Source organism: Furipterus horrens, unplaced genomic scaffold (assembly GCF_987537825.1).
Source record: "Furipterus horrens unplaced genomic scaffold, mFurHor1.1.pri manual_scaffold_6, whole genome shotgun sequence".
Classification (NCBI taxonomy): domain Eukaryota; kingdom Metazoa; phylum Chordata; class Mammalia; order Chiroptera; family Furipteridae; genus Furipterus; species Furipterus horrens.
Genome location: NW_028327176.1, coordinates 52933436 through 52954965, shown reverse-complemented (window position 1 = coordinate 52954965; position 21530 = coordinate 52933436). Strand labels below are relative to the sequence as shown.

Genomic DNA, 21530 nt, shown 5'->3' with positions numbered 1-21530 from the left:
TTCAGATATGAATGTCTCCACAGGTGGGTTCCCCAGGGCCATCTTGAGAGAGAGGTCAGGCTGGATTCTTAGACCTTTTCAAAGCAGCAGGGCCTCAGTGATCTCTCCCCATCCCATTCTCACCCAGCTTCATCTCTAGATGGACAGCATTGGCCTTGACACTCCTGGGGGCCCAGTCCAGAGTTGTAGGTCCAGTGAAATTTTTCTGTTGTAAGACTGTGCCCCAGCTCTCTATTTCTGGGTCCACAGTGGTCCTTACAGGTACTTTGTGAGTGTCTGGGCCCCAAGCTGCCCAGGGTGGAAGTCTGAGCCCTCTGGGAGCCTGCAAGCAGGCCCTCCAGGGGGGAATCTCCCACTTTGAAAGGAGATCGACGGAAGAGGGAGCCGGAATAGCGTCCCCCTGAATCTGTAGTACTACAACTGTCCACCAGGTGGGGTTCCAGGGCAGAGAGTGAGAGTCGAGATGACCCAGCGCTAAAAGCCAGAGACCAGCTTTAAAATCTGCGCCCGCCACCTCAGCTTCGGAAGCGCTCACATAGGGAGGGGCAGCACCTACGCTCGCACCTCAGACGCTCACACACGTTCTCTTCCAGTGACCTCTAAAATAGAAATCCTATTGGGGGCAGGGGAAGTGTTCAAAGGGGAGGCTAGTTTAGTTTACACACACACCATCCTAAACGGAAGGTGTGATAGATAGCAAGCCATTCGCTCTGGGAGTGCAAAAGTGACAGACCGAGAACGGGGGGCTGAGGAAATAGGACGCACAGGAGAAGGCGAGCCAGGCACTAGCTAGACGGTGGTGGAATTGGCACGCGCAGCTCCATGTGTCACAGACACGCTGGAGGAGAGGCCAGATGACAGACGGATGCCAGGATGCGCAGACATACGTACCGCAGAGAGCACACAAACCCTCAGACACACCACCCAGATCCCCAGACGTCGGGCCGACTCAGGGACACACGCGCGCACACACAGGTGCGTCCCGGGCCGCACACACTGCTCGCACAGGCACGCGCGCTGGGCCCTCTGAGGCCGGCTAGGAGAAGGTGGCCGTGCTCACCGGGCATGTTTATTTACTCATTTCTATCAATGAACGTTTGTACCCGACTCCTCCCGCCTCCGGAGGCCGAGGTTACCGCATTTGTCCCCGGCGCAGGACACTCACCGGGACAAGCAACGGGCTTCCTCCGACGCTGCGGGGGGAGGATGGGACTTCAAAGTTAGGGGGTCTTGAGGTGTCCAAGAGGAGGGGCTGCTGCGTCCTCGGCCCTGGACGCGGAAGGGGTGAGGGTAACATCGGGGTCGTGTAGGGTAAGAGACATAGGGGGCGGGTAAGGGGAGACCTTGCCATCTGAGGTTTCAGGGTGTGCAGAGCCGGGATGGAGGGTCTGGGAGTGGCAAGTGGGAGGGCGAAGGGGTCCCTGGAGATAGGAGCCGGCGGGGTTCGGCAGGATAAGAGCTCTGGACCCTGAGCACAGGTTCAGGGGTTTCTGGAGCCCCTCATTCGAGGGGCGGTCCTGCCGAGTCCTCAGCTGCTGGGGCGACGGCCCACGCGGGACTGCTCGGGGAGGAAGGAGGGGGCCGGGGACCCGGGAGGGAGGAAAAGAGGGAGGGAAGTAGCCTAGCAGCCAAGCGGGCACAGTGCGAGTGCGCACCGCGTGTGTGTGTGTGTGTGTGTGTGTGTGTGTGTGTGTGTCTTCTCGTCCGTCTGTAGGTGCTGGGATCAGCGAGACGCCGGCGAGAAGGAAGAGGAGGCGAGAGGTGAACTGAGTTTGATCCTGCGGCGGCTACAAGTGGGTCCCGGGCGGGCAGCGGGCGCGGGCGGCGGGCGGCCGGGGCGGGGCGGGCGGTGGCGGGCGCTCACACGCTCGGGCCGCCGGCCTCTCACCACGCCTCCGGCTTTGTGAGCGCGCCGGGGAGGGGGGGTGGCTGGCGGAGCGCCCACGGCGCAGCCTCCCGCCTCTATATAAACACACGCATCGCCTGGCTTTGGACTCAAATTCACATTGAGAGAAGCTTTTAAAACCACCAGCCCTGAAATCCTGCCTCCTGCTTTTCCCCCTCTTTCATTCCTTTTGCCTTCTTTTTCTTTTTTTTCCCCCTTTCTTCCCCCAGCAGCAACTCCAGAGCCGAGAGCCTGCGTCCCGGGACGGACTGCCTTTTCTTAATTGATACAATAGCCTAGCTCGGGTTTTCACCTCCTCCCCCAACCCCACCCCGCCTCACCCCTCCCGCCCGCCGCCGCTGCCGCCGCCCCAGCGCTCGCCCGGGGCTCTGTCGCCGGCTGCGTCCCATCCCGGCCGCGGTCCACCGGCTCCGCACTCGCGCTCCGGCCGCCGTGCCGCCTCGTCGCTTTGCCCGCTTCGGGGGTGCAGCGGCAGCTCTGGGGCTCAGGCGCGCCGCCAGGGGCAGCCCAGGGACGCTGGGCTCGGGCCGCTCCACTCGCCTCTGCCGGGGAGTCTTTCCCCCTCGCCCCCCAAGTTTCTGGGTTCGTTGGAATTTTTGGATTTAGGATTTTCCCCCTTTTATTCCACCTAGGAATTTGAGGGGGAAAGTTTTGACCAATATATCACACTTTCTTTCCGCTACCTCTCTTTCCCCCTTTTTCCTTTTTTTCTTTTTTTTCTGATTAGGGGAAGGGGCTTACAAGAAAGGCTCCCGCTGGACAAAGTTTTCCAAAGTTTTCCGAGTGTGATGGTTGCGGGGACAGCTAATCCACCAGCTTGACTCACGGCTTCATCTCACCGCCCCTCGAGCAGCCCCTAAGTCCGCTATAAGGGAACAAACAAACAAACAAACAAACAAAGTTACACTCTGAGTCGCCTCGTGTCTCCTCTCTCTCTTCTAGGCATTTTTCTTTTCCCTCCCGCGCTCTCCGCTCCCCTCGAAGCCTCCACTCCCCTTCCCTCAGCCCCCTTCCTCCTCTTCTGTTTCGGCTGGAGGTGCCAGGACCCCGGCCACAGTCTCCCCTCCCCCGCAGCTCCGGTCCCTCGTCGTCTGGCCCTCCCCTCCCCCGCCGCGGCCGGCACAGCCAATCCCCCGAGCGGCCGCCAACATGCTCTTTGAGGGCTTGGAGCTGGTGTCGGCGCTGGCCACCCTCGCCGCGTGCCTGGTGTCGGTGACGCTGCTGCTGGCCGTGTCGCAGCAGCTGTGGCAGCTGCGCTGGGCTGCCACCCGCGACAAGAGCTGCAAGCTGCCCATCCCCAAGGGCTCCATGGGCTTCCCGCTCATCGGAGAGACCGGCCACTGGCTGCTACAGGTAAGGGCGCACTCGCTCCGCTGCTCTCCGGGGTCCGCTAGTGGCGAGCGCCGGGCAGATGATGCCGCGGGTCGGCCAGGGGGCGCCGGGAGCCTGAAGGCTCTGGTCCCCGCCCCTTCCCTTCCCTCCTATCTCCCTGCGCCTCCCGGGCTTCCCCTGTCCGCCTGCGGCGTGGTTCGGAGCCCACTGGCGCAGGGTGCGCAAGTTCAGGGGGCTGATCAGAGAGGTCCCCGGAACTAGGAGGGCTCCCGAGACAGACTCTGCCGTCGCAAAGCTACTCGGCAGGGCGTCCGCCCCTTTGCGCTGCAGGCCCCAGTCGCTTTCGGCTTCCTGGGCTTTGGCGGCGTCATTGGGACCCGAAAATTGAGTCGGGAAGAGGAGGAGGGGGCCAGTGGCAGCCAAAACTACCTATTTAAGACCCGGGCTGTGTTCCCGCCGCATCTTCAGTGCGCCAGGTACAACTACCCTGGGCCACAGTCCGAGAAAGTGTGTGTGTTTTGTGGTGGGAGAAGGAGGTAACCCAAGGAAAAAGAGAAGTCCGAGATCCGAGGGTTCTTTGCTTTCGGGGAAAAGGGTCTATTTACTTATTGGGTGAGGACAGCTTAGCAGGGGATAGAAAGCTGGGAGAGGTGTGTGTGAGTTCTATGGAGAGCGTATGTGTTTGTTTTTGGACGCCGAACAACCCAACACTGCTGGTGATAATGGGGGTGGGCCTGTCGGAAAGCGGACCCAGGTAGGTAATAGGGAGATTAACCTGGAATTAAACCCACTTGTCAAGTGCTAGACAATTGCATTTGCAATTCAATGTACATCAGGTTTTTCCTAGCGCGGAGGAGGGGGTGGCACCTCTGAGTTTACCGCGAGAGGTGTGTTGTGTGCGCCTGTTCGCGAGTGTTTTTGTCCAGCGGATGCTGATGAGGGTTGGAAGGACTAACGTCCTGAAAACAAACAGCCCGGGCTTTCGAGAGGTGAGGGGGAGGTGAACGCAGAGACCTGTGGATTTAGAAGTTCGAAAGCTTGGCTTGAAATTAACAGACGCGTGGAATTCTCTCAAAGATACTTACACCCCGCTGGGCGCCAAGTGTCAACGGATCCAAGGTGGGAAAGGGGACGCGAGGTTCCTCTGCCTTGTGATCGTCTCAAGTCCTGGAATCACCCCATTTCTTGGGGGGGGGGGGGGAGTTCTTCGTGCAGCGGGATGGGGATCATTTTAACTAATGGAACTAGGCCCCCCCTCACCCCACCCCGTAAAGAAATCCCCAAAGCCTATCCGGTGCCACCACACTTAAAGGGTTAACTGCAGTGGTGGTCTAGGCTTTTGGCCGAGAATTTAGGAAATAAAATAACTCACACGGGCACCGGCTCCTGACTCGTTAGAGCCAATCTGCGGAATCCGTGGTCTGTCACCGCTCCCCTCCCCTGTTTCCTAACCTTTTTCTGCCCCCCCCACCCCCCACAATGTCCCCCTGACCTTTTCTTCTAATCCCACAAGGGCCCTTGAGGCTCAGCGTCCAACCAAAGCAGAAGATGAGGAGGAGGAAGCAGGCCTACGCATCTCCATCCATTTGCTCTTGGTGCCCTAGACTTCGCGGTGCGAGGGAAATGGGGAGCAGGGGGATGAGTGCAGAGGGGCGCTGAAGGGGTTAATGGGAGCCTTCTGAATCCAGCTTTATTTTTTTGGAGTCATTTATCAGATTTTACGGGGGACCTCCAAGGGCTCTCCGTTTCCACCGTGCGCCATCTAAACAGAGCCCAGGGCTAAAAATACAACATTTTTGTATAAATTGGACTCGCGGCCCGAGCGGCCGCCCCTATGAAAGTCCTCTTTGTGAAGACCGTGGAAACGGCGGACAAATAACTCTTTATTAATGCCACAAAAAACGCACTTTAATTATAGTTAGGCAGATCAGAGGCGAGGAGGGAGGGCGGGAGAGAGGCGGCGGCGACCTCGAAAAAAATCACAGCCCAACTTTTGTGTCGAAAGAAAAGAAAAACAGAGGAAAAGAAGGAGAGGAGAGACGGAGAGTCAGACTGAGCGAGCGAGACGGGTATTGCAGACGGAGGGAGGGAACCCCGCTCCTCAACACCCCCGTTGGTCGCACCTCCACCCTCTCCGAGATTTCTCTTAAAGGGGAAGACGCTGTCTAGATCGGGGGTAGTGTGGGGGTTGTTCTCCCCGACCCAACAGCTTGGGTGTGGGGCGGTGTCCCCGCGGCCCAGCCCCCTTTCTGGAGGCGCGGGCGCTCCGGGCTCGCTCCCTGTCGCGCGCCGGGGGCCGGAGGCGCATGTGGAAAAGTGATTAGTACTTCGAGTTCTGCAGAGTCACTTTTCGGCAGTGCTGGGGGGTGTGCACATCTAGCTGGAGAACGCTTTTCCGTGGAAGAAAGGAAAAGTGAGGAGTGGGACTAACACGGGAACAGGGGAAGACGGGTTGTCCTTTCGGGGGTGCTTGACCCAGGGGGTCTGAAGCCCGCATTCTCGCCGTTGTTGGCGGGCAAGCCGCACCGCCGGACAGGTGGCGCCCCTCCCCTTCCCACCCAGTCCTGCCTTGGCAGGAGAAGGGTTAATACGGGGTGGGGTGGCAAGCGCCGACGTCAAAGGTGAGCGGGACGCCCCTGCCCCCGCCTCTCGGAGGTCCCCTTAGTTTCCGGTACCCTGTAGGGGCCGCCCCAGCCAGCTCCTCCGAGCGCTGGGCCGGGGCCTGGCTCTCCTGGGCTAGCGCCGCCGCTGCGGCTGCCGGGGATCCAATGACCTGCGCCGGCCGCCCAGCGCGGCCCCGCCCCGCCCCGCGGGAAGCGCCTAACTTCGAGCTCCCGTTCCAAACTTCGGGGCGGCGACGAAAGTCCTTCTCAGTCATTCACAGGGCAAATGGCATTAGGAAAATCTCGGCTCTCAAATCGTGACTAGACCCTGAAGAGCCCGCAGAGGGCCACGGGGTCCCTTCGCAGTCTGCACTGGAGAACCGAGGAAACCCCCGCCCCCATCTGTAGTGACTGCCTACGGGCAAGGACCCACGCACCGCTATAAATAAGCATTGGCCTGCGGCCACCCCGCGGGGTCTCGCCAGCCCGTGGCCAGGAGCCTGGAAATATTTATTCCGAGAGGCTCCGGAGCGCTAGGCGGAGGAGTTAGAGGTGGTGGGGAGGGTGGCTGAGGCTCTAGCTTCGAGTCCTGCCGTCCGGAATACCTTTTCCCTCCCGCAAATTGTTAACTAAAAAACAGCCTCTCGCGGGGTGCCCCTGGGCCTCCCACCTCCTTGCATTAATTATCCTCTGGGCCCTACTTCTCAGTTCTTGTGCATGCTATGAAAAATAAAACCTACATGCGTGTTTGTGTTTGGGGTGGGGGGCAGGGGACTGGCGCGCCCGGTGGTGTCCTCCGCCCCTCCCCCGCAGGCCCTCGAGGCCCCAGCCTCCGGGAAGTCTCTTCCGGAGACGTGAGCCCTTAGAGAGGTCTCCCGTGTGGCTCCCGCAGGGTTCTGGCTTCCAGTCGTCGCGGAGGGAGAAGTACGGCAACGTGTTCAAGACACACTTGCTGGGGCGACCGCTGATCCGCGTGACTGGCGCGGAGAACGTCCGCAAGATCCTCATGGGTGAGCACCACCTCGTGAGCACCGAGTGGCCGCGCAGCACGCGCATGCTGCTGGGCCCGAACACGGTGGCCAACTCCATTGGCGACATCCACCGCAACAAGCGCAAGGTAAGAGCTCCGAACCAAGAGCATAGCAAGCGTGCTCTGATCCTCTTCTTCCGTGCACCCCCCTTGGGGTAAGGCATTCGTGGAGCCCTGGGGCCCTCTCACCCGAATCTGTTCTCCCACTGGTGCACTATCCTGAAGGTTCCCTGCCTCGACAGCTGCGATCCCGGATCCAGGGCCTGCACAGGCCTCCTCCGGGTCGGCCCGTTTGCTCTCTCACGGCTGGTCTAACGGGAGGCTGTTTGAGGGGTGGCTTGGACAGAGCTTGAACATGAGGGTATTGAGGCCTCTAACGCCTGTCCTCACCATGCTCCCCAAAACTGGAAAAAGAAGAGGGCGAGCGGTAACTGATACTCGCCTTTTTGCCATGCCCCCCCACCCCCCGGGAATTCCGACGGATCAATCTAAAATCAAACCTGGCCTTCCTGTCACAGGTTGTTTTAGTGGCGACGCGGGCAGGCGTAGGGGGCTGGGGGCACCTTGTGGGCAGCGGCTGAGGGCCTGTCTGAGGGGGGCGAGGTGAAATTTCGGCCACTATGCGCCAGGCTCTGGACGATGGGGGAAGGGCGAGGGGTGGGAGAGCAGCCGCGGCCCAGCAGGGGATCAAAGCGCACCTACCCACTCCCATAAAGAGGAAGAGAAAGTGGGTGTTTATCCTGTGGATTTCCCGAGCGCCTGGAAGAGGCGAGAATGAGGAGAGCCAGCGCGCACGGAGCGAGCCTCCCCGCCCCCTCCCGGGGCTGAGCCGCCGCGGCTGCAGCCGCCCGAGCTCCGAGCGCGGGCGGCACGTGCTGTTTGAACTGCAGTAACCCGAAAGCTGAGCCGCCCGCGGGCGGGGAGCAGGCCTAAGGGCTTAAAGCGCCCAGAAGGGGGTAGGGGAGACTGCTAGACCTCTCCTCCTTCCAGTTTTTTCATTGGGTCAGAGCATTCGCCCAGGTTTGAAACCTGAAGGAAACCGAGAGGCAGCCTCTCTGATCTCTGGGAAGAGTTGCAGAGCTCAGGATAGGGGAGGGGGCAACTGTGGGCAGCCCTCTCTGCCAGAGAAGTCTGCATGTGAAGTGCTCTCTGGGAATGAAGGCATTCATTTGATAGTATTTGATGCCTTATAGTATTTTGATTCGACCTGTGAAGAGTAGTTCTTCATAGCAGACAAAAGGAGGAAAAACCACATGGAGCAGACTGGTCTGCGCATAGCCACAACACTCCTCCTCCCATAAAATATGTATTTCAGGGACTGGAAGGGGGGGGCCTAAAATCATCTTCCTTATCTGCTTCACTGTAGCAAGAAGCAGCCAGCAGGGCCTGGAGTCAGATGGGGGTGTGTGTTCTGGGAAGTGGCTGGAAGGGGGGCTTATAGGCTCAGAAATGGGGGCTTTCCAACTGTCTTGGACACTTTTTTTTCTTAGTCTTTATGACTCCACCAAAAGCTCATACCAAAGAATGAGGAGAGAGCCTGAGACTCAGAAACCCAGCTCCAAAGTATGTGATTGCTTCTCATTTTATCTTTATAGAGGCTTCGATAAGGAAGTAATTATTTTCCCCTTCTCACAGAAGGGAACACTGAGACTCAGAGAGGTTGAGAGACTCCAGATCAGGAGACAAAGCAAAGGCAGGTGGAGGCTTCAACATGACTCCATGGGAAAGACATATTTCTGGGCAACTAAGCAGAAGACTGCTCAGTCCTGCCCACCTGGGGCTGCTGGAAGCTGGGTGGTGGCGGTGGCAGAGGTTGCTGGGAGGTAGAAGGCTTGGTCAAGACCTGAGTGTGAGACCCTGCGGATGCAGAGGGCTGTGTGAGTCTGTTGCCTTGTGTTTCCCCCCACCCTCTGCCTGACCTGGCCTTGGGCCTCCAGGTGGGGAGGGCCTGTTTGAAAAGCCGTAAGGTGTTGGCCTACATGGTTCATTAGGGAGGCATGGAGGAGGAAGGAGATGGCATAGATGACCAATGTCGGAGGAATACATAGGGAAGGGGGAGGGAGTTCTGGGGCATAGATGGGTCACACTTGCCCTCTAGCTCCCTGGGTATAGGGAGCAGCCAGAACACAGTTCATCCTGACACAGGCTTGGGAACCAATGTGGGGCCCTCCCTTTGTGTGTACTAGTTGTGTGCTAGCTACCGTGAGATGTGTAAAATGGTCCTTCCCTCAAATCTCTCTAATTTGTTTTCCATGAACCTAAGTTTACTGCACTGAATAGAGGGCCTTGGGTTAGGTAGAAACATAAGAACAGGAAATTTGGTCCTTGCCCTCAAGAAGTGGAATTTAGTCAGAGGGATGAGGGGAGAATACTCAGGGGCACATGTTGGTCCTGGAGAGGATGGCTAATCTGCTGGACCCAAAGCCCAGTGGACCCAATGTGGCCAGGGTAGGGACTGCTGGGTGCCACTCACGCTACCTTACCCAGCCCATGTTGTAGTCAGGGACATGGCTGGAGAGTGAGCTGCTGGGCCAGGCCTGGGCCTGGTTAGGATACATGCACAGGAAGTGAGGCCCAGGTGCGCTGGGGCCCAGCTGGCAGGGGAAATAGGAACGTCACTGTTTCCACTGGGGCTGGTGACCCACCCCTTCTCTGGGAGGTCTGACCAGATGTCCTGGGAAGGGGCTTCTCACAGCCATATCTGCATCCTGGCTGCCCTGGTTGTCTAGAGACAAGAGGAGTGTGGTTCCCAGGGAGAAAGTTTAGTAAGTCTTGCCCAGTCTAAAAGAGTCCTCTCCAGAAGCCAGGCCTATGTCTCTATAGCCACCACCAAACTCTGTCCCACTTCCTTTGTTACTCTGGCTGATGGAGAAGGGCCCCCAACCCTTTTCTTTTAGTGTGCAGAGAGACTGCAGTATCATTCTGGAAGGGTGTATGGAGTCTAGTAAGGGTGATCAAGGAGAGGATTGTCAGAGACATGGAGAAGAAGTTGGGGATACTTCTTGAAGCCTCCAGTGCCTGCCCCACATACCAGGATCAGACATTTCCTCTTTTCCTCCAGAGATTGGGCAGGACCTCTGCACCAAAAGGCTAGAAGCTTCAGGGCACCTCAGACAGTGGCCTTCCCAGAACTTGGAGAACATCCCAGAGGATGCACTTGGCCTGGGGACCATGGACTGAGGAGACCTAGGAGTAGTCTTCCTGCGCCTCCTGGCTACAAGGCTTCTGAACTGAGGCTGAGGTGGAGCAAGAGCTCCCTAGGCTTTGGAGGCAGGGAGTAGGAGACCCACCTCTCACTGACCTGGCCTTTGGGCCCCATCCTGGATGGGGGTGGAGCATAAGCTCAGGATCACAGCACTCCCCTCAGAAACTCAGTGCATACTGGGGTTTATGTTGAGATGGAGAGGCCAAGAGGTGCTTCAGCAGGCAGGCAGAGCCAGGAGGGCCTGTGGCTGCAGAATCCTGGGGAGACCAGGCAGGATTATCTCTAGGTAGCCTTTGGACTGATTTCAAAGTCATGTCTGCCAGGCTCAGCACAGGGCAGAAGTTCCCATCTGCATTGAATGGGATGGCTGGTGGCATGGCCAGGCAGCCCTGTTACGGGGAGGGCCTCTGGCATAGACCTTTGTTCCACCAGCTGAAGTCCTTCACCCAAAAGTTACTGTAGCACTGGCTGGTAGGCATAGGGGCCACTGAGGGGGCAGGTACGTGGCAGAAGCGGATGTCTCTGAAGGTCAGTGGGGGAGGGAGCCCACAGCCAGCCACCAGGGCGCCTGGAATGGGTGCCTCCCTCTGTGTGCAGTGCGGTTGTGCCAAACAGTGGGAGGGTGGGGTTGGCTGGGAGGGGACCCCCCCCCACTTTTCCCTCCTTTCTGTGCCCTTCTCCCAGGGTGGGGAGGGGTCTGAGCCTGTGATGCTGATGTATTTGCTCATTCTCCCAGCCTTGAGAGACAGTGGTGGCCTTGGTGGGAAGGGGGAGGGAAGTGATTGGCTGGGATCTACTTTGGCCCAGAGCCCCTTATGCCACTGATGTATCCATTCCAGGTTCCCCGGGCAGAAGGGTAGGGGTTGGGCATGTGTCTCCTGGGGCTGAGAAATGCTGAAAGCATAACAGAATAGCTGAAACAGCTGACCTTGCCCTGAGAATAAGCTTGGGCCGGAGAAGAGGGTTCCCCTCAGGGCTCTTAGACAAATTCAGGGATGGGTAGAGGGCCACTTGACTGGGCTAGGAGTGGTGGGAGGCAGGGGATTCAGGGGCCCTGGTGAGTGTGACCAGTCATGCCCTGGGCTGTGACCTTAGGAAGCCCTCCCCCTTTGGTCCTCAGCTTTCTGAGGGGTAGAGGGGGGTTACTATGGCTGGAAGAGGAATGAATGGGCAGACCTTTTTAGAATCTGTGGCTCTGCCACGGGCTGCCCTCCTCTCCTGCACTGGGTGCTTTGGTTGTGTGTGGAAGAGTTAGCGGAGATGGTTAGAGCTGGAGGCAAATGGGGGACAGGTACTCTGATTCTGCAGAAGCTGCGAACCCAGAGGGGCATGCACAAGCTGGGAGGTGTGGGCCAGCCCATCCCAGCCAGGGGGACTGTGTAGCGACTGGCTCAGGAGGCAGCCAGGGTGATGTCAAGGCCCATTGGAAATGCCAGACAGCTGGGAAGATGACGTCTCTCTTGTCCTCTCTCTTACTTGAGTATAAAGTACACACCTTGGCGTCACCGCTGTGCTGTGTGGACCAGCTGCCTCAGTGGCTGCCTGCCCTCTGTTATTCTTTCCACTCTGCAGGCCACGGCTCCGGTGGCTTGGCTGGGTGGCCTGCCCGGGCTCCCACCCTCCTGGGCAGCTGCTTCCATTCCTCCCAGTCTGAGTCACTGACCAGGGAGTGGGTTCCCTCTCTGGCTCTTTCAGCTCCTGAGGTTTCCCAGTCAACTCATCTGTCTGTCCGTCCACAGTGGCCAGCAGAAAAGGGGGAGGTTATCTGGCTGGGCAGATCAGCACGCAGGATTGTGGGAGTTCAGTGAGTGACTCCCTTCCCAGGGGCACTGGGTGAGAGGCAGAAGGTGGCGGGGAAGGATTTGTGAAGACAGTTATAGGGAACATGAGCCTTGACAAGCCCCTTGATGGTCTCCCTTCCCTCCCTTCCCACCTCATTGTGGCATCACCTCCCATTCAGGTGACAGGGGTATGGGTTCTTGACCCAGTAGTGTCCGTTGATGAAACCAACAGAGGTAGGGGGAGGGTTTCCTAACACATCCTAAAGGCAGGAGCCTGACCTGCCCCAGCCTGTGCCTGGGAGTTCCCAGGTCTCTCTGATCCTCAGCTGTAGTTCTCCCCAGCACTAACCTGGTGGAAAGTCCATACCTGCTGCTCTCTCTGTGGGGCTTTTCCTAGGCGAGGGCTGGCTCCCGATGACCTTTGTCCAGCATTCTTGGCTCACTTTTGGGAATTCCAAGCGAAGCCCCAGAAAGGGGGACAAAGCAGCCCTGGCTCCTGTTACTATTGCGGTCAGGGAAGGCAGCTCTGGAGGACGGGAATCTTTCCCCTCTTCACACTGAGTGGCTCCACTGGGCACCTTCCCACGTGCCCGAATCCTGACCCCGCCCACCCCATTGCAGCCTCCCTCTGCCCTGGAGAGCACCTCCGCCTCCTCCTGGCCTGTGTGGTGGGCGGTGGTTTCTAGACTGCCCCTACTTCGGGAAGTGCCCGAGTTGTTAACCCTGGGCACAGACCCAAAGATGAAGGCCTGGAGTTTTCCCGATGCCTGGGAGGCCCCAGCGCTTAGACCCTCTCCTAGGCCAGAGGCAGGACATGGACTTGGTGACTTCTGAGCAAAGCCCCTTGGTCCCAGAGTGCCCTAAATCTGTCTTCGTTTGGCTTCTCATTTGGGTAGTTTCTCTGCCTCACGGGAGCTCTGAGGAGAATCATGGGATCTCCAGGTAAAAAGGGACTCCAGAAAACATCAGTTAGATTTTTAGATGGTGGCTCCTGGCTGCAATTCTCTTTTCAGAAGCCCCAGTCCTGGCGGTCTGCCAGTACAAGGTGTTGGTGGGTTTCCTGGGGACATTTCAGCTCCTGACCTTGCTCAGGATCCCTTCCCATCTAGAAGTGAGGTGTGGACCACCTGCCCTTGGAGTCCCTTGGCTCAGTCCCAGGTCTCCTTGGATCCTCCCTGCCCTCCTTGGCCCCAGGGCTTTAGAAGAAGCTATTCAGGTGGCTGTCGCTAGAGGGCGCAGGGAATGTAACCTTTGGGACAGGGCAGGGCAGGGCTTGTCCCTAGGTCCAGTCTGGCCACTCCTAGGGTTGCACTGGGGTGTCTGAGATCTCCCCCTTTGGTAACTCTGAGATGGCCCCTCCTAGGCCACTGTAGTCCCTGTAGGGTGTGTGAGTGGGGCCCTGCCAGGCACTTACCAGGTGCCTTGTTCAGTGCCAGATTTGGGGCTTCTTTGAGGAGGTAGCATCTACTTAGGGACATGTGGATCCTGGTGTTTATGTGCTGTGTACATTGAAAGGGAAAAGAAGTCCCCTGGCTCAGCAGTCATTTTATAGGTGAGGAAACTGACGTTGTGGGTGACTTGGCTGTGATTGCACTGGGGTTAAAACGTCTCTGGGCTCCCAGGCTGCTGTTACCCACCACCCCACTGCATCTTAGAGCCCAGGTGGCTTTGACTTTGGCCCGTTCTGGTCAGTGTGGCCTCTGCTCTATTGCCCCCTCTTCATGTCCACCTTTGGGCCCAGGTCTCCCTTTGTGCTGGTGGCCCTGGCCAGCCCCTGCCTTCCTTCACCCCCTCCATGACAGTGCCTCTCAGCCTGCCATGGACTGGCTGACTCTGGGTCAGGTGTGGCCTCCTTGTTCCTGCTTGTCCCCGTCACCACCCACCTCTACCGCCCCCACCCCTGGCCTGGTAGCCAGTTATCTTTCTGCTTCCCCAATAAGCCTGCTCAGCTCTCACAGGCTACTTTCTGCTCACTGTGTGGGCTCTTCACTGCTCTGTAAGCCCCTTAGTTGGCTAGCGTTGGGCTCTGTCGATAGGGCTCCCACTCCTACCCCATAAGAGTTTTTGACCAAGAGCTAAAACTGGAATCCTAAGGACCCCAGGGTGGAAGGCTGTGACAGAGAGCACTGCCTTATCCATAACCCTATGAAGGGAGGTGGCAGCTGAAGTCCCCCCTGGAAATTCCTGGACCCCGGGCTGAGCAAGGTGTGAATGACTGGTTCAGGTCTGGGCCAGCCTCGGCTACCTCCCATCATCCTTCTACCTTTCAGCTGTCCCTTAGTAGCAGGAGCAGCCCCAAACAGAGCAGCTTCTTTGCCCCTCACTGGCGGCCTCCTTCCCTCCCTCCCTCCCTTTGCCCACTGGGAATTTCGGAATGAAAGTGCTATTGTGAATGCCTGGCTGGGCCACTGAAGGACCAGCACTGTTATTTCTGCAAACCAGCCCTCCCATTAGCCATGCAGGGCTGAGGCCAGGAAAATGTTACCTTTTCCTCCTCGAGCTGACTGCAGGGGAAATTCTCACATTTACAGTTTGTGCGGTGGTTGTGTTTGGGGGGCAGGAGGGGAGGGCAGGCACGTGTGTGTGGTTTGCATGGAGCAGGGTGGAGGGGCTGGAGGAATATTTGTGTCCTTTCCCTGTGCTGCCCCTCCCCCCCTTCCCCATGACCTTCCCCTTGGTGCTGATGGGAAGACACCACCACCCCCCCCCCACCTTTTGAGCCAGACTCTGGAGGTTATTGGTTATAAATGAGACCCACAGGCCATCAGTAAATAAACTAACTTCCTCCCCTCTCCTATACACCAAGGCAGCTGAGTGATGTGCAGGGGCATCTGGGTGAGGAGGGACAGAGGGGTTGCTGAGGAATCAGGGGGACTGAAAGCAGGGGAGTGAGCAACAGGGACTCATTGGCTACTTAGAATGGACCAGGAAGATGCAAGGAATTAAAAGGGCTTCCGTTTGCCTTTGTGATCTTTTGGTGTGGAAAGCCTTGTCCCCATCCTCCTGCCTCCAGGCCTAGCCACACTGAAGACATTTTGATGGCGCAGCTGTTAACAAACTCCCTAGGAACTTCACCTAGTAGGTGGTTCCCAGGGGGTGAGAGCACATTTGGGTCTCAGAAAGTCCTGCTTGCAGTCTAGCCTCAGACTCTTGTTCTCCCATCAGTGGAGTCGTGGAGCCACCTACTGCTTTCCTCCTCTTCCTTGTCCAGTCTGCTCACCTTTGTTCTGCTCCTCCTGGGCGCTTCTGCCCTGTGGCCTGGGAATTCAGGAATGGGCCACTGCAATGGAGGGCTGCCTCCCATGTGGCCCTGCCTAGCCCTCTCTTTGTTGTCCGCATGGCTGGTAAGGGCAGCCGCATCATCCAGAGACTGTTGGCAGCTAGACTGCCCAGTCCCCGGGGCTTTGCTGTTCTTTGGAGCACATGTTTTTCAGGGGTTCAAGACAGAAGGTGATAGCTCAGGTTACCCTGGGAGGCGGAAGGGGGAGCTGGATCAGGGTGAGGACCTGGAGCTTTCCCTCATCACCGTCATGGGAGCTGCACTTCCGCCAGGCCCCTGGGAGCCTTATGGGTAGCCCGAGCCCATCTGACAGGCTTGTCCGCCTCCCTGCCCTCAAGGTATTCTCCAAGATCTTCAGCCATGAGGCTCTGGAAAGCTACCTGCCCAAGATCCAGCTGGTGATCCAGGACACGCTGCGAGCCTGGAGCAGCCGCCCTGAGGCCATCAATGTGTACCAGGAGGCCCAGAAGCTCACCTTCCACATGGCCATCCGCGTGCTCCTGGGCTTCAGCATCCCTGAAGAGGACCTTGGGCACCTCTTCGAGGTCTACCAGCAGTTTGTGGAGAACGTTTTCTCCCTGCCTGTCGACTTGCCCTTTAGTGGCTACCGGCGGGTGAGTACCCAGGACCTGAGAGGAGAGGGGATGGGTGCTCATGAACTCACGCTGAGGGACAGGGTGGCTGACCACTAAGTCACCAGTCACACAGGGGAGTGTCAACGGGAGGAAGGGGTGGAGCCTTCACCTGGTGGTCTCTGTGGCTGAGAGGGGAAGTTCTCATAGGAATCCCCTACCCCACTCCATCTTGGGAGGAGGCCCTTGGTGTCCCTGCCCTTCCCCTTGGGTGACAGGATGGTCCCCTTCTCGCTTCAGGGCATTCAGGCACGACAGACCCTACAGAAGGGCCTAGAGAAGGCGATCCGGGAGAAGCTGCAGTGCACGCAGGGCAAGGACTATTCGGATGCACTGGACATCCTCATTGAGAGCAGCAAGGAGCATGGGAAGGAGATGACCATGCAGGAGCTGAAGGTGAAGTCCCTGGAGGGGGCACCAGTGCTGCCCTGGGGTGGGTGGTGCTGCCCCCTTCTACCTGGTCTGGTCCCATTCCACAGGGACTGTTTCTGAGCAGCTGCTGTGGCTGTCACTGCACTGGGCTTGGGCCTAAACCAGAAGAGAGACCATGTCCCTCCCTGCTGTGCACCTGGTCTGGTGGGAGGGTGAGAAGCACCTGTGATAGGTGGGGCTGGCCCTCCTCTCCCCACAATGTGCTTGCTGTGCCCCCAGTCCTGGTGGTGAATGTGTCCCCATAACCCTGGGCCCCAGATTCTCCATCTGCCCATGGTCCTCTGCACCATTTTGGGAAAGGTGTGAAAAATTTGCCCTTAGCAACCTCTGAGTGGACTCCTGCCAGTGCTGTTTGTCATCCTCTCTTCCCCTCCCCCATTCTTCACTATTTCAATGAATTTTAATGAACTCAATAGCCCTGAAAGGTCACCTAGGGAAACTCAGACCCGGGAGGGGAGGCCACCTGCTTGAGGACAGCTCAGTCCTTGGAGAAGAGCTGGGGAGATTTGGACCTAACTTGGGTTTCCTCCCATCCAGCCAGCCTTCTGAAGTTGGAGGCGTTTGACACCCTCCCAGCCTGCCTGGCACTGATCAAGCCCAGTTGGGCTGCAGGTGCCAAGACTGTCCACACTGGGCTCTGAGAAGGGCTTCCTGCCCACCCTTTTTTAGGGTGTGCATTCCACCTGAAAAGGGACCCATTTGGTTCATCCTGGTTTAGGCTCTGCCATGCACACACCTGCCAAGACTGCCCGCCCTCCATCTTTGCTTCCCTCTCTTTGGGCTTCGGGTTTTTTTTTTTTTTCCTGGTGAACCAAGAAGGAGCCCAAATGACTTTGCCATTTCACAAGAAGTTTCTGACTCACAGGTGGTGCCATGGCAAGTAAGGGACCCATGTGCCATCACTCCTCTCTGGGCCTGGCCTCCGCATCTGTAAAATACAGGTCTTGGAATGAGATGACCTGCTGAGGCCTTTCCATGGGACACTCATGGCCCCAGTGTCTTGCTCCCCAGGACACCCTGGAGGAGTCCCCTCAACTTTCACATCCCATCCCAGGTCCTTGTGGGTGTGGCCCCAGACAGCCTCCCAAAGCCCGATGTCTTTGGGGTGAGAAGGTTGGGGTTTCGACCCTGAACCCCCACTCTACTCACTGCCTAGTGCCTGGCGCCTTGGGATTTTTCTTTTTTCTGTGAACTCCCTGCACTGATTAGGCTGCTGGGCTCCTTGCCCCAGAATCGAGCAGTGAGTGAGAAATGGCCCAGCCCCAGGGGACTCCCAACCTAAAGCCTCTGCCCTTGGCTGTGGCAGTTATATCTCCTGCCAAATCAGGGTGCTGACCCCATGACCTGTGTCCATTGTGGCCCAAATGCCGCAGCAACAAGAGGCTCAGAGGAAGCAGGCAGGACCCAGCTAGATGAGCCTGGGGCCACAGGGGACCCTGGCAGAGGGAGGCGGCCCCCAGGCTGGGCTTGCTGGCTGAGTAAATCCTTAACGGTGCCTCTCCTCTCTGCGCTGCAGGACGGGACTCTGGAGCTGATCTTTGCCGCCTATGCCACCACTGCCAGCGCCAGCACATCACTCATCATGCAGCTGCTGAAGCACCCGCCTGTGCTGGAGAAGCTCCGGGAGGAGTTGCGGGCCCACGGAATCCTGCACAGTGGGGGCTGCCCCTGTGAGGGCACGCTGCGCCTCGACACTCTCAGCGGCCTACACTACCTGGACTGCGTCATCAAGGAGGTCATGCGCCTCTTCACACCCATCTCCGGCGGCTACCGCACCGTGCTGCAGACCTTCGAGCTCGACGTGAGGCTGGGTCCTCAGGGCTGGACCTAGGGGCCCGTGGGAGCACTGGCTTGGGGGTGGGGGGGCCGCTGATGGGAAAGACCAGAATTCCCCTCAGAGCACCTCAGCTGATGGGAAAACGCCCCCTTTCTTCAGGGAGCTTTCAGTGTGATGGGAGAGACCCAGTCCCAAATGCTGGGTCAGGTGAAGCCAGCCAGGTGTCACATATGAAGCTGCATGTGGACATTCTATAAATAAGAAACTGGACTAACATGCTGAGGGCCACTGGCCAGGCCTGGGAGACCACAGTAGGGTGTTCCTAGGAACGGCTGTGTGGGGGGCTGCAGGCAGGAAGTCCTGGACCCTCTCAGATGTCCTCTGGCCCTCACTACCCTACTCTCCTCCAATCTTGTCTCCAGGGTTTCCAGATCCCCAAAGGATGGAGCGTCATGTACAGCATTCGGGATACTCATGACACAGCGCCCGTGTTCAAAGACGTGAGCGTGTTTGACCCCGACCGCTTCGGTCAGGCTCGGAGCGAAGACAAGGATGGCCGGTTCCATTACCTCCCTTTCGGCGGAGGTGTCCGGACCTGCCTGGGCAAGCACCTGGCCAAGCTCTTCCTGAAGGTGCTGGCAGTGGAGCTGGCCAGCACCAGCCGCTTTGAGCTGGCCACCCGGACCTTTCCCCGCATCACCTTGGTTCCTGTCCTGCACCCCGTGGACGGCCTTAGCGTCAAGTTCTTTGGCCTGGACTCCAACCAGAACAAGATCCTGCCAGAGACGGAGGCCATGCTTAGTGCCACAGTCTAACAGGACCTGGCCCACGGCCCCCGCCTCAGCCCAGCCAGGCCCTGGGGTGGGAGGCAATGGAAGGGTAGAAACCTGTGTGTGGGAAGGGGCTGGGATCTGGGGAAGAAGAAGGGGCCCCCATACCTTGCCCTCTCGTTTTTTCTTTCTTGGCAAACCCTGCCCAAAGCCAAAAGGGCCCCTGTTCTCCCAGAGGACTTACAGGGCCCTCTTCCTGGCTCCTGCTTCTCCCAGTCTCTCTCTAGTCTCCACCAGCATAGCTCCTGGGACAGGGCATGGCTGGGGGCTCCGCATGCCCATTACAGTGTTAAACGTCAGTTTGCTCACGCTGCAACGTTTGCTTATGATGTTCCCAATTTGTCCCTCCCCTCCCATTTCATTTGGACCCTTTTAGTTTGAAGTCAAGTGGTTGATATGGGGGTGGGGAGGAAGAGTTGGCCTTTTCAGCGCCCCTCTCCCTCCTGCCTCTGCTCAGAGGGAGGCATGTGCCCCTCCTGGTGTTAGGGGGAGGAACAGCACCCTAGTGTAGAACACCAGACACCCTTGGTGGGGGTGGGGACTGCAGCCAGCCTAGAGGGGTCCCACCCCGCTGCCAGTTTGGACATTTGAAATTACCTATTGCTGCTACTTTTCCTTCCCTCTGATGTTGGGGCAAAGGAGCTCCAGACCCTGTCCTCCCAGCATCTTCTCTGGTGGCCCTGGGCGTGCACATAGCACTGATGTCCCCACCTTCACTTCAGGCGGACTTGAGCCCACCCTGCTCCGCTGTTACACCCAAGGCCCTTGGCTCCTATTTATTCACTGATGTAACCGAATCTTGGCATTACTGGGGACTGGAATTGCACCTCCTCCATCCCCTAGCCTCCATCCCAGCATCCTGGGACCAACTTCTGCTAGTGACCCAGCCCCTCTCTGGAGGAGGGTTGAGCAGCTGCCCCAGGCTCCAGACCTTCTGTGGGTTCAACCTCAGTGGCAATCCTGGGGTGAGATCCAGCGGCCTCTGCTGTTGTCCCCTGGTGAAGATAGGGAAATGGCCCATTTCATCCCTCCCTGCACTGTCAACATGGGGATTTGGAGGCTGCCACCATCTCCTGCATGGTCACTGGTTTCCCTGGTGACCCCCAACTCGTCTAGTGAGTATGGGGAAGGATACGGGTTCTTTCTTCTGACAGGGACCAAGGGCCTCTGCGGTCCCTTCCTTAACCTTCTCCCTTTGCCCTTGGAAAGCTGTCCTTGAAGTCCCTTCCCACCTCTATGCCACTGCCTGCTTAGCCCAGCTCAGGGGTGTGGGGACAAGATGAAAGCCAGGGGAGGTGAGTGTAGAGGCAGCCCTTCCTCAGGTCTGACTCGGGCCTCTGCCCTGGTCTCGAGGCAGCTGTCAGGAGGCTGTAGGAAGAGCCGAGGAGGGTATGTGTGATTTGTCAGAAGTGATTTGCCTGAAGACTGGCCAGTCGGTAATGACTGGGGGAAAGAGTAGATTCTGCCTCCGGCATTTTGAGTGTAGGCTGTTCGGGATGCCCCACCCCCAGGGCTGGTTTGGGCCTTTGATGACTCTTCAGTGATTTTGTCTGTTTTCAGATGTTTCTTGGCTTTCTGTGTTTCCCTGTCGGCTTTTGAGGTTATAAAAGCAGTGAATCCTCTTTACAAGAAAATCAAAAACACACAGAAAAAGATGCAGTATGTTGATCCCCCTAATTGCCATGGCCCCAGAGCCGCCCTGGGACCCAGGCAGGGCAAGGCCTCAGTGGCCCCTCTGTTGGTGTTGAGGGGACAGACAGTACCCTCACTCACCTCCGTGCATACCCCCTGGTGGTAGACTTTATAGCCATGAGCTCACACCACAGACTGTGCTAAAACTCCCTGTTCTCAAGGGTTTCATTTGGTTCCTACTTTTTCACTATTAAAAAGCAATGTGGAACAGATACTATTGGCAAAAAGTAGACATTTGAAACAATCAAGAAACTCAATCTCTCCACATTCTCAAAAGCAGGCAAAAATATGTTAAGACTCATCAAAGCTTGCAAAAGACCTGCAGGTGCATCAGAATTGGTCACCCACCAAAAAGCCCAGTGTTTAGAAGGTCCATGTGCCTTCAAGCTAACCCAGCTTGCCCAGAACCAACTGTTCTTGACTGAGTATCTAGGAATGCGTTAAGTGCCGCTTCAGACAGGAAGTGCACTGGGCCTGGGCCTGGCCCTGGTGAGGGGTCGGGGGCTGGAGGCCTCAGTGACCTTTCCATTTGGGATGATTGGCTTGGGAGGGGCAGAGAAAAGGCTGAGAAGGATTCCTGTGAGGGAGGAAAGAAGGATCATTTGCCCTGCTGGGTCTCAAGGTAATAAGAGAAATGAAGAAAGCTCTTGACTGGCTGACTGAAGGGTTCCAGTGTTGAAATTCACCCATCTCTCCTCTTTGCGTCCACCTGTGTGTGTTTGTGTGTAGGTTGTATAGCGTAGCATTACATTAGATGGGCGGTGTTTCCTCACCATTCCTAACTATTGTAACTTGACATTAAAAAGACAGAACCCCACAAGATTTTCCCTGCCATGGGCTTGCAGATTGAAGCACTTTTGATGTTGGGCGCTGGCGTTTGTGTTCTGGGCACCATCCTGACCCTGTTCAGGTTGCTATAATATTATTTTATACACAAAACTTTTTTCATAAATGTTATAATTTTGTGTCTGTCTTTATAAACTATTATAAGTACTATTTTTGTTATAATTCAAAATAGATATTTAGTATA

General features: G+C 57.4%; 1 protein-coding gene across 1 annotated transcript; it reads left to right on the top strand.

The window, feature by feature from the left end:
* The first annotated feature begins 1702 nt into the window (after positions 1-1702).
* On the top strand, positions 1703-20735 carry CYP26B1 (cytochrome P450 family 26 subfamily B member 1). The gene is made up of 7 exons (XM_090281508.1): positions 1703-1793; positions 2981-3259; positions 6734-6958; positions 15476-15751; positions 16010-16165; positions 17718-18002; positions 18401-20735. The coding sequence occupies exons 2-7, from the start codon at positions 3056-3058 to the stop codon at positions 18791-18793; spliced, it is 1539 nt and encodes a 512-aa protein (XP_090137634.1). The 5' UTR covers positions 1703-1793; positions 2981-3055; the 3' UTR covers positions 18794-20735.
* The last annotated feature ends 795 nt before the right edge of the window (positions 20736-21530 follow it).

Excerpts from the sequence above, each read along its gene's own strand:
- CYP26B1 (XM_090281508.1), top strand. The coding sequence starts at position 3,056 with ATGCTCTTTGAGGGCTTGGAGCTGGTGTCGGCGCTGGCCACCCTCGCC. Across the intron at positions 6,959-15,475 it reads TCCACCGCAACAAGCGCAAG|GTATTCTCCAAGATCTTCAG; the intron begins GTAAGAGCTCCG and ends CCTGCCCTCAAG. Across the intron at positions 15,752-16,009 it reads CCTTTAGTGGCTACCGGCGG|GGCATTCAGGCACGACAGAC; the intron begins GTGAGTACCCAG and ends TTCTCGCTTCAG.